We start from the raw sequence: 12,235 nt of genomic DNA on the forward strand, positions 1-12,235 counted from the left end.
CGGTCGCCGCGATGACCCAGTTACCGAAAGTAACTCACATATTTGTGTAAACAAAGTGTTAAGGCGAAGCTATAACGTTTAATTAATTATGGCTTCGACATCTCCAATCAAACTAATAACTGAAACAGAACACTTGTTATATAAACACTACAGTGAAGAAAAAATAAAACGAGAACATCTCCAGAATTTAGTGCATGACCTCAAAGGTCAAATAGAAAAACTTCAGCAAGAGTTGAGTTATATCCAGGGGCAAAAAAGTACAGACCCCGACAAAAAAGATAATAATGGGAAGCCGATGCAGGTCCAGTACGAGACGGATGAAGAAGAGCTTGCAAAGGAAACAGAATGGGTACGACAGAAAAGTAGAAAAAAAAGGAAATTGAACACATCACTGTCCCCACCATCTCATCAAGCAGATGAAACTACTGCAAACAAAGAAAATGTGAAACCTAAGAAACAACCTTCACCACCACCCATAATTGTCGAAAACGTAAAAAACTATCAACAGTTTTACGATCTTCTTTCGGAAAATCTAATGAAAGACTCGTTCATCATGAAAATGATGAATGGAGAAAAAGTTAAAATAAATTCTAACGACGGTGACTCGTATCGCGCTATTACCAAGCATTTGTTACAGAACAACTGCCTTTGGTATTCTTATGAAAATAAACAAGAAAGGCCGATTAGGGTAATGGCAAAAAACCTGCACTCCTCATACGTGCCAGCTAGAATACTTGAAGACCTGACATCTAAGGGATACAAAATCCAGGACGCGGTCAACAAATTGAGCTGGAAGAACAAGGAACCCTTAAACATGTTTATGCTCTCTTTCGATAAGGATGAGGACATAAAAAAAATATATGGAATTAAATCCATATTAGGCTGTAAGGTGGACATACAGCCCCTGAAAACATCTAAGCTGATACCACAATGCAAAAGGTGTCAAGCATACGGCCACACACAAAAATACTGTTCAAAAGAACCCAGATGTGTTAAGTGTACAGGCAAGCATTTAACAAAGGATTGCAATAAACCAACTACAATGAAACCAAAATGTGTTCATTGTGGAGAGCCTCATCCGGCTAACTATAGGGGATGCACAGTGGCTAAAGAACTTCAAATTATTAAAAACAAAAGCATAAAAAGGAATGTGCAGCCAAATCTTCAAATTCTAAACAAAGAAAAAGTGACCAAACTCAGTAAACTTACAACAACAAAAGAACTTTCGTATGCATCAGTGACACGAGGAGCGCAGCCACAAACATCCTCACAGTCACAAAATAAGCCACTAAACCAACTCATGGATGAAAAAATGAATACCATCTTAAAGCTTTTAACCTCGTTTGATGAGAGGCTTAAAAAACTTGAGGAAAGCAATAAAAGAGCTTCCAATCATAAACAATAAAAATGTCGAATACATTAAAAATTATGGCATGGAATGCAAATGGACTGCTAAAACATCAGAATGAACTAACAGCAGTCCTAGACATAGAAAACATTGATGTATGCCTCATCTCAGAGACACACTTCAACAAAGAATCCCACGTAGAAATCAAAGGCTACAAAGTTTATCACGCGCTACATCCCCATAATACATCAAGAGGAGGAAGTGCTGTCATTATAAAGGAGAACATCTACCATTATGAAGTAAATAAATACGAAAAAGAAGAAATACAAGCAGTGGCGGTCAGTGTAAAAACTAAGCATTGTCCTATAACCATTTCATCCATATACTGTCCACCAAGGTATTCCTTGAAAGCAGATCATTACAAAAGCCTTCTACACGATCTTGGAAACAGATTTATATTAGGAGGTGATTTTAATGCTAAAAACGTATACTGGGGTTCAAGACTGACCACAACCAAAGGAAGAGAGTTACTATGTGCTATTAGAGACACGCAATGTAAAACTTTATCAACGGGTAAACCAACCTATTGGCCAACCGACCGACAGAAAAAACCAGACTTAATTGACTTTTTTATTTATAAAAATATATCACAAAATTTTCTCCACATTGAGGAAGGTTATGACATGAGCTCAGACCACTCGCCTATCATACTAACTATAAGTGAGAGCATAATAATGAGGGAAAGTCATCCTACTTTAGTAAATAAATATACTAATTGGGAAAGCTTCAAAAAGGACTTGGAATCTGTGATAGAATTAAAAATTCCTCTAAAATGCGAGGAAGATCTGGAGCATGAAATCAGAAAATTTATTGTTGATATACAGAAAAGCGCTTGGAATAATTTTTTTTTTTTTTTTTTTTTTTTATGTCAGAGCAAGCAAAGGGGCAGGTGGGCCACCTGATGGTAAGTGGTCACCACCGCCCATAAACACTTGCAACACTAGAAGTGTTGCAGGTGCTTTGCCGGCCTTTTATGGACAAATAAGCTCTTTTCTTGAAGGCCCCAATGTCGTAGTTGTTCGGAAACACCGCAGGTGGCAAATTGTTCCACAGTTTCACCGTACGCGGAAGGAAGTTGCGGGTGAAGCGGACAGTGGTGGAGCGCCAACCATCCAGATGGTGCGGATGGAACAGATTTTTACGGCGTGTGGTCCGGTGGTGGAACTGTGCGGCTGGTAGTAGATGGAACAATTCCTCAGAGCACTCCCCATAGTAGATTCTGTACAGTATACAGAGAGACGCAACGTCTCTTCGCACTGACAGAGGATCGAGCCTATCGGAAAGCCTACGGTCATCGACAATTCGAGCTGCTCGACGTTGGATGCGGTCAAGAGGAAGGAGTTGGTACTGTGGAGCTCCGGCCCAGAGATGAGAACAGTACTCCATATGCGGTCGCACCTGAGCCTTGTACAGCTGAAGTCGGTGGGCCGGCTTGAAGTACTGTCTCGATCTACTGAGCACACCAAGCTTTTTCGAGGCTAATTTAGCCTTGGAATAATACACCTACTGTTAGAAAAAGCAAAAGATCCAATAATTATCCGCCAGAAATAATAAATCTAATAGCCAAAAAAAGACAACAAAGACAGATATGGCATCATACGAGATTTCCACATGATAAAACAGTACTTAATAATCTTACTAAAAGACTGAAAAGAACAATTCAAAAGTTTCAAGATGAATCAATGGATATCTTCCTTAGTCATCTAACTAGTGATCGTACAACAGATTACTCCCTTTGGAAAACCACAAAAAGTTCAAAAAAACCAATGACGCATATCCCACCAATCAAAGATGTGAATGGGAGGTGGGCAATCAGCAACGAGCAAAAAGCAGCAAGATTTGCACAGCATCTGGAGCAAATTTTCAAACCCAATGAAGAGAATGAACACTTCACTTTAGTAGAAGAAACAGCAAATGATGAGCTAGAAATAAGACTAGTCACTCCAAGAGAAGTATCCAGTGAAATTAAACGACTTAGCCGAAAGAAAACACCTGGCTATGATCTCATTACTGGAGAAATCCTTAGAAACCTTCCGCGGAAGGCTATTGTCAAACTAACTACAATCATTAATGCTACCTTTAGGCTTAAGTGTGTGCCTGATGTGTGGAAAATAGCCGAAGTTATAATGATACCAAAACCTGGTAAACCGCCACATGAGACTACTTCATACCGGCCGATCTCTCTGCTGCCGATCATGTCAAAATTATTTGAAAAACTTTTCTTGAAACGGTTAAAACCCATAATCGAGGAAAGAAACTTAATTCCTGAGTACCAATTTGGATTCAGAGAACGCCATTCTACAATAGATCAAGTACATAGGATAACCAATATAATTGAAAAGGCTCTAGAAGAAAGAAAAGTTTGCTCCACGGTATTTTTGGATGTGGCGCAAGCATTTGATAAAGTATGGCACGAAGGGCTTATATACAAACTAAGAAATATGCTCCCAAAACAGTTTGCTGACATCTTAGAGTCTTACTTATCACAACGTATGTTTATAGTAAGACAAGATGATGCATATTCAGAGCTTAAGCCTATAAAAGCTGGAGTACCGCAAGGAAGTGTCCTGGGTCCTATTCTGTACTTGTTGTACACTTGCGATATTCCTGAGTTAGAGAACAACACCATTGCAACATTTGCGGATGACACAGCTATAATGGCTACAGGTGACACTCATGAAGAAGCAGTAGAAAAAGTTCAGACAGCTGTTAATACGATCTTTGACTGGACGAAAAAATGGAGAGTAAAACTCAATGAGTCTAAATCTATTCACATAGACTTCACAAACAAAAAGCCAAATTATCATCCGGTATACATAAATAATCATGTAATACCTTATCAAAATACAGCGAAATACCTGGGTATGACTCTAGACGCAAAGCTTCGCTGGAAGGCTCATGTCAAAAAGAAACGCGAGGAGCTAGAGCTTCGCTATAAGGCTATGTACTGGCTAATTGGCAAGCATTCTACACTTTCAAAGCAAAACAAATTACTCTTGTATAAACAAGTCCTTATGCCTTTGTGGACTTATGGTAGTCAGCTTTGAGGCTGTACCAAACAAAGTAATATCACTATCATACAACGATTCCAAAATAAAGTGCTGAGAGAGATCGTGAATGCTCCCTGGTACATTAGAAATGACGACCTACATCGGGACCTTAAAGTAGATCTCGTCACGGACATAATTAAAAAAAACGCCGAAGCTCACGAACGCAGACTTCACCATCATGTGAACGTCGAGGCTATCCAGCTCCTTGACAACACGGACATAGTGAGAAGACTAAAAAGGACAAAACCTTTTGAGTTAGTTTAGTGAAGTGTCAGTGTAATATAGTGAGTGCTATTCATAAAGAACACATTAAGAAAAGTGTTAATGGACACATTCTTAGACATACTATACCTAGCAAATTAAGTTAGATTTATATTACTCATTAGCCTATAGTAAAGGGCTAGATCGTAATTTTCAATAATGATACCTTAGGTTCATTATTTTAGGTAAAAAGAAAAAAGTAAAGTGCAATATAAATATTTGTTTGAACTGCCTTTTCTACTGCTTACTCTACATCATAACTAAAAACGTCATTTTTAGTCCATCTCTAAACACTAGAGGTCAGAACAACATCGAATGGTGATCTGATGACATCAAGATTGAAGACAATGATAGAGAGCATTATCATAATTTGAAACTAACTGTATAATGTCCTTTACCATTTATATTCATTTACGTAGAGATAATAATAACTGCTGATGTAAGAAGATTTATTGCAGCAATACTACAGCAAGGCATAATATTATAGTCACTGCTATGTTTATTTATTATCTATGTATCTATTCCTTTCGTGTAATAAATGAAAATTAATTCAACATAAAAAGTTATAGTCACTTTAAAGTTTTTTTGTTATCTTTACATATATAGCCGTGCCCTACAAATAATTAGCATAATAACACTTGTTAATGTAAATAAACCGGGCGACATGTGTTTGAATTTGAATTAATTAGTACTGGACTGGTCTTACTAGAATAGTATAACGGTGATAATTTTGTTTTAGCGATCACCTGGAGTCTTCTATGGAAGTTTTCACCTGTTCAATTTGCAATTATTATTCTTATTCAATATATTATTCAAAATTATAATTTATTTGTTTAACAAGACTTAAATTAATCTAGAAGCACTCTTGAATCGTCATAACTTGGTTTTACCATATTTACCAATGGTTCGGTAAGCAATTTCTAAATAGTAGAGCATATACTTCTTTAAAAGGTAAATTTAAAGAATGTAATGACGATTCAAAAGTGCTTCTGGAAGAAGTCTAATTGAATAAATAAATGTTTGAGTTTGAGTTTGAGTTTAAATGCTTACTATTGTCAAAATTATTGCAATTAAGTTTTTTTTTTCTAATAGAGATTACTTATAATATAAAAAAATAAGGGCCTAAAACAAGAGCGTACAAAATAACAGAATGCATAGGTATACAACCTAATATAACCTCTTAGGACCCATATTACGAGTTTTAGTATCAATGCTGTCTCGCAAGTGCATGCGCATTGCGCATGTATCAAGATAGTTTATCATTCTGCATTACAAAAACCAATGTACTGATTGACATGAATGCATAGGCTTAGTAAACGGATCTGTCAAATGATCTAAACATGAAATAGAGTGGAACCTTTATATATGCGTCATTGCGTATGTGAGACGAAAGAAATCGTCACGGGGATAATCTTGGGATATGCATTGAGGTTATGTGAAAATGGCAGGAGAAACTAGAAACTAGTAGGTACCTACTTCTTTAAATTACCTCCTTAGATGTCAGATCGGATGCAGTTGAAATAAAACTATAGCTTGGAATATCCTTCTTCTAATATAACGCTATATAGTATTCATTCCCAATCATGTGTATCAAACTCATGATAGGGAATGAATACTAGCGTAACGTACGAACCATGGTATAGTCGGTATCATATAAGCCATACAAACAACTCTACTACGTTCGTAGATCAAATATTTAAATTTATCCAGTATTTTTGTAATGTTTGTCAAACACACGCGAATCGCTGAACAAATTTGAACTAGCCAGCCACACTATGTACACCTTCCTCTTAAATCACGAAACAAATACAGGTAGGTAAAGCTCATCCCAGTACTTACACAAAAGAATGTGACGTCACACGTACTTGTCCTGACGAAAGCACTTCACTCACACTTGCAGTGTATACCGCTATCATGGTAAATAGGAATCTTATTGTCTTAAAGATAGCTACGATCTGAGGGTCTTAAGTTTTATATATATGTGGTTCTATGCGGGTTTGTGAATGGAAGCTTCTAGGATAGATAAGAGGGGACATAGTTTAAGGATTCGTATATTTAAAAATTACGATAGGTACGTATTGTAATTTACAAAGCAAGGGATTTTTGTGGTAAGCTCTATCATTTAAGTTGTACATAATATGTATATAGATAATGGGGTAGAGAGCATCGTTTAGTGGGACAGTTCAATAAATAATATTATAGATTAATAAATAAAAATGGTGATTGGTGGGGAAGGGAAAGAAAATTTGGGAAATTAGTTTTCAGGGATACGTGTATTCATTTTAATTATCTCGTGGCGATCAAGAGACAATACAACCTAATTACTGAGAAATTCAAACTAAAAGTTAAGATACTAATTTAGGCTATGATTCCTTTAGAATTCATAATTTGTTTGGTGACTTTCTCCTTCCTTATCAGAATTCAATCAAAGAGAAAAAATTATATACAATTACTTAACTAGCAGTGCCCTGCAGTTTTGCCCGCAGTGCTCCACTCCAGTTGGTATTGGCATGATGATATATAGCATATAGTCTTCTCGATAAATGGGCTAATTAACGCTGAAATAATTTTTCAAATCAGGCCAGTAGTTCCTGAGATTATTAGCTCGTTCAAACAAACAAACTCTTCAGCTTTATAATGTTAGTATAGATAAAATTATTGGAAACCTATGTGGTATCTATATTTGGTAGCAGGTAGGTACTATAAATGTTCTAACTACACTGTCAACGCCACCCAACTATACTGTCACAAATAACCCGATAATACATGATTGCTACAAATCCACGCTACCATTTCGGCTCTTTGATGTCACCGCTGATTGCTTTATATGTCATTCGTGTCACCTGTCGCACGAAAACTGTGAACGTGGGTGAAATATAACTTAGAAAATTTGAGAGCTTTTTTTCTTAAAATTATAGACGATATCAAATAATATTGTAATATTGTGATATCATAAATGTAGAAGCCGTAGGACGCTCGAAACTGCATTATTTCATAAGTAAAAGTAACATATTATTATTATAATAAAGATTTATATTTTTTGATGGCGACCTGGAACTATGTAAAACATCTGCCATCTCTCACATTCATACTTTGACTTTTCACCAAAATAATATTAAGATTTACTAAACTAATTATATACGTATCAAGTACTCGACAAGTAGTTACAAATTACAATAATAAGGTTAACTTTATTAGTCAATCGCCACCTACGAAGCACAAAGATGCCTAATTTGATTGAGCTTCTTTACGCAACATGTGTATCAAATTGTGCCATCAAAAGCTGTCCTATGTTGACGAAAAACCGGCCATATTAACTCTACAAATCGTTTATCAAAAACCAATCTTATCTACTACAGATAAGGTTGACATTAAATAGTATAGGAAGCGATTTTTGTATCTGAGTGCGAACGACACTTCCTTCCTCTTCCCAGACGCATTTAGAGACGGACTAAATGTAGAACAATTTAGTTTTTTACTTTTTATACGATTTTAGAGACTTCGCGTTTATGCCGACATCAAACCAAATGGAGCAAAATCAAGTCAAAGCAAAAATTCGTCGGTAACTTTTTTGTCATGTTTGATTTGCTTGCGACAACGCTACCCATAGAGTTTGAAACATCAGTTAAAACTCCATAGTGTCTAGTGTTTTCGTAAGCGTGTAATAATTCTCTCATCTAGTAACTTCTACGACCTATATTCTCTGTCATTTAACGAATACTTATGTATTTATTGTAGACGATCCGTTTGATCTCTTTTTGCTGTAAGTACTTATTTTCCTTAATAATAATTTATTCTGTCCCGTGAGGGCGTTAATCATGGTGTTATCAGGATGCAATATACCGATGTATGATTACAAAAAGGCAAAAGTAAAGCAATTTATAATGTGTAGCATTAAGTAGATGATTCAATACATCTTTAAAAAGGCCAAGCTCGAATTTATCGGTGCTGGGGATCGTCTTTCATTGGCTGAAAGGTCGTGCATACATTTTAAAGTTCAGGGTTGCTGTCATGTATCCAACCGAGTGGATAATCGAATATCAAAGGGATATTTTAAGCGGAGGGTAAATAGTTGGATGCTCCGGTATTAACTGGTATATTATGATGGTTATTTATGAAGCAGGTTAATTAGGCGGTCACTCCCCGTTTCATAACGTGCTTTTATTATAGAATGGGCTATCCTTTCCTTCTTGATTTCAACAGAGGTTAGATATTATCTAACGTTAATAGAAAACAAGTTAGAAGTACAAACCTATTTAACTGAAGATACAGAAAGTAGAGTCTCCCAAGGGTGTAGCAAAACTATGACCCAAGGCCGATTTGTCTCCCCCTAAGGTTGCCACTATTCATGAAGCCTTGATACTTGTATTTGTCTCAAGGGAACTACACAATTTGTCATATTATTGGACCACAGACGAGAAAATTCATTTATCCATATCTACATAATATATGAAGTAGGTAGATGCTTATAGCCACAACGAATAAGCAATTACGGCTAAGCAAAAGCATAATTATTTGGTGCAGGTTAAAATTTGACAATTATTTTTATTACTTACAGATGCAGGATATTATTTCATTATTGTATAATAAAAGCAAAGTATTACAATATTATTTCCTTGTAATACTGTGATAAAAGTATCTAATAGAAAATAGAGCGTCATAATTATTGAATTACATACAGGCTGACCATTCTCTCATACTTTAATTAACTTTTCCACTTTTAGTAATACTGTAGTTAGTTACATAGTCTAATAAGATCTAATATTATAGAAGCAACGTCATTCCTATTGCCAGCTTAGGATTATTTTCTATTTTGTTAGTGTAAAGTTAATAGGCCTTTGAACCTATTCCTAAATTTTATCTACCAACACGTTTGGCTGATAGCAACGTTGTTTCTGACAGTTCTGATGGATTAGATAAAAGATGATGGGAGCTGAAGAAGCTCTATATAAATAGCTAAAATTAGATGCCGCGTGAGAAATCAAATAAGATAACCTTAATTAAAGTGAAAGAAAAATAGGTTACCTACTTAGCTATTAGTTACTACTGTGGTTACTACGTTGTGAAAATACATTTTTAGGGCGCAAAATTTAAACAAGTTTATAGTTAGGTAGAGTTAGGTAGTTACTGTAATATAATAATTATTAAAACTTAAACATGTAAACTGTAAAAGAATATGTGGTAATAGTTATGTAGTAGGAACTAGGAAGAGGTAAATATCAAGAGAATTTTTTTTTAAGAAGTGGAGACTAGTGGAACCTAAAAATGAACCAAGGGAACAAAAGGTCAAAATTATTGCTCTATGTTATATTTATTTGTAATCTCTGAAAAAAATACTTGATTATTATATGTACTATGAATCTCACAAAAAAGCAATGTAGAGCTTTACTAGGTAATAATATTAATATTATTAAATACGAAAATTATATTTTTAGGCACTTGTATTATTATTACACTATATTATGGAACATAAATTCATAAAAAGTAATGATTGCAATGAAACACTATAGAGTATCTGTAATTTTTCAATCAAGTTAAAATCAAAACGTCCAAAAAACAGGCAATCGAGAGTGTAATCTCGCCGCCATTATATGGAAGTGTTCAAGATTTAACCGGAGCTAAGCTAACGAGTTAACTAAAACCGCGAGGTTTAGAGAGGCCGCCCCAAGGAATGTGCGCCGCTGGGCCGTCGCAGCCGCGGTGGGCGATCGTCTGCAGCGCACGTTACAAGAAGCGTAGCCTGACAACGACCGCGTGACGTCACGTTCTGCAGACCTACTAACTAAAGCTAGCGATCTATGGACAGTAGTGGCATCACACTAAAGAATACACTTCCAATTGTACTACATTGTCGAGCGCATATATATGTAGTGACTGAAAAAATATCGCTTGCGCGATTCAGAGTTGATGCTTAATTTAGAACATTACTTATGGAAAATGTTAATTTTTTTAATGTTTAATATCGTGGTAGCACCCAATATTATTGCAACTAATAAACAATTTGCAATTTTTTTGCGTTTTAATATGTTTTATGGATAAATTGAAATATTTCCGAAGAATCTTTAGAAAAGCGCCATCTAGCGTAAACTCTTGAAGTTATACTCCAATAGTTACGGCTCATATAATAATAATAATTAATGTTTTGGATTTTTTTCTTACAGAATGTTTTTTTATTGTTTCAGATCATCGAACAATGAAAGAAGTGAGAGTCCGGAGCCAGATGACAATGTGTCTCCGGAACCTCCCGATAGACCCCCCGGGAAGGTGCGTCAAGTGCACCCAGAGCAGAAAACGCAATTGCTCGCATACGACTCCACGTACCGCAGAAAGAACAAACCAAACTCCCTGCCCTTAGAAGACAATCAGATGTATAACCATTTAGCGAATACGAACGTCGCTATGTCGCCCATGTATCCCTTGACGCCGAACATTTGTATCGAAGGTGGGAAGATTGAGTTCATAAAATCTCCACCTGTCAGTGCTAGGAACAGTATGGCGCTAGCGTCGCCGCCACAGACGCCGCTAGCGACACGCCGCGGATCTCGTGACAAACGTGACATAAGGGCAGGGAGCGATGAGCCGGAAAAGTTCGACGGTGATAAGGTAGATGGCGCTGTTCTAAATAATACTTATTAACATTATCTTTCAGAATGCCCGAGAAATTAATAATAATGATGATGTACCTATGATGTATCATCTTATCAGCAGCATAGTTGTTTTATGTTAAGTAAATATTATTTTGTACAGGTTTTCATATTATCTTAAATTGACATACTTATGCTAAATAATCTACCTACGTAGTGTAGTGTGAGCTAGACTTGCAAAGTAGGTACCATATTATTTTGTTTATTATTTCTTCGCTTAAAATAACGATTAGTTACAATATTATGATTTTTAGCTACGTATGCCTTCATTATTTTCTTAGTAAATATAACGTTACATTTCTTACAGGTAATCCCTCAATTGCAGAAACAAAGGGTCCCTTCTTGATCTAATACGCTTTTAGTCGCTTCTAAATTGTTTTTGAAAGCTTTTCCATGGGATAACTTTATTAGATTGTCTTCAAGGTATTTAGGGATTTATTTATTGATAGACGTTTTATGCTGTGTGAGGATTTGTACGTAATCCGATCCAAATTGGATAGCAGAAATTAAATAATGCCTTCAACATGAACATTGAACAATGAACATATTTTATGAAGATCTTTGTTCAAATAAATAAATGCCGCTGTAATGTCTTTAGACGGAAATAAGTTTATTTCATGATATTTTCACTTACACAAAATTACGTTTCAAAAAACGATAGTTTTTATTTTGAATATAATTGATAAAAACATAATTTATGTCCTGCTTTTTATTCGTCACTAAACTTTTTATTTGTCATTTTTTCTACACTTTTCGATAAAACAATTTAAAGTTAAAATTTATGAATTTAATTGCATTGAACAAAACATAAATTCATATACATATACATCCTACATAATAGATACCTACCTACTCCGTGATTCTAACCTCAA

The 12,235-nt window shown here is 35.5% G+C and overlaps 1 protein-coding gene across 4 annotated transcripts in view; it reads left to right on the top strand.

The window, feature by feature from the left end:
• LOC149905637 (uncharacterized) overlaps positions 1-12,235 on the top strand; it is a 349,280-nt gene that overhangs the window by 108,285 nt on the left and 228,760 nt on the right. For all 4 annotated transcript variants that reach the window (XM_090105232.1, XM_090105230.1, XM_090105233.1 and 1 more), the window contains exon 2: positions 10,902-11,322. In XM_090105232.1, the coding sequence (XP_089961358.1) occupies positions 10,902-11,322 (421 nt within the window). The remainder of the gene's footprint in view (positions 1-10,901; positions 11,323-12,235) is intronic.

The sequence above is a fragment of the Colias eurytheme genome, chromosome 9, assembly GCF_061535395.1.
Source record: "Colias eurytheme isolate Ceu_HAF_F1 chromosome 9, ilColEury1 Martin Lab GWU primary, whole genome shotgun sequence".
Classification (NCBI taxonomy): domain Eukaryota; kingdom Metazoa; phylum Arthropoda; class Insecta; order Lepidoptera; family Pieridae; genus Colias; species Colias eurytheme.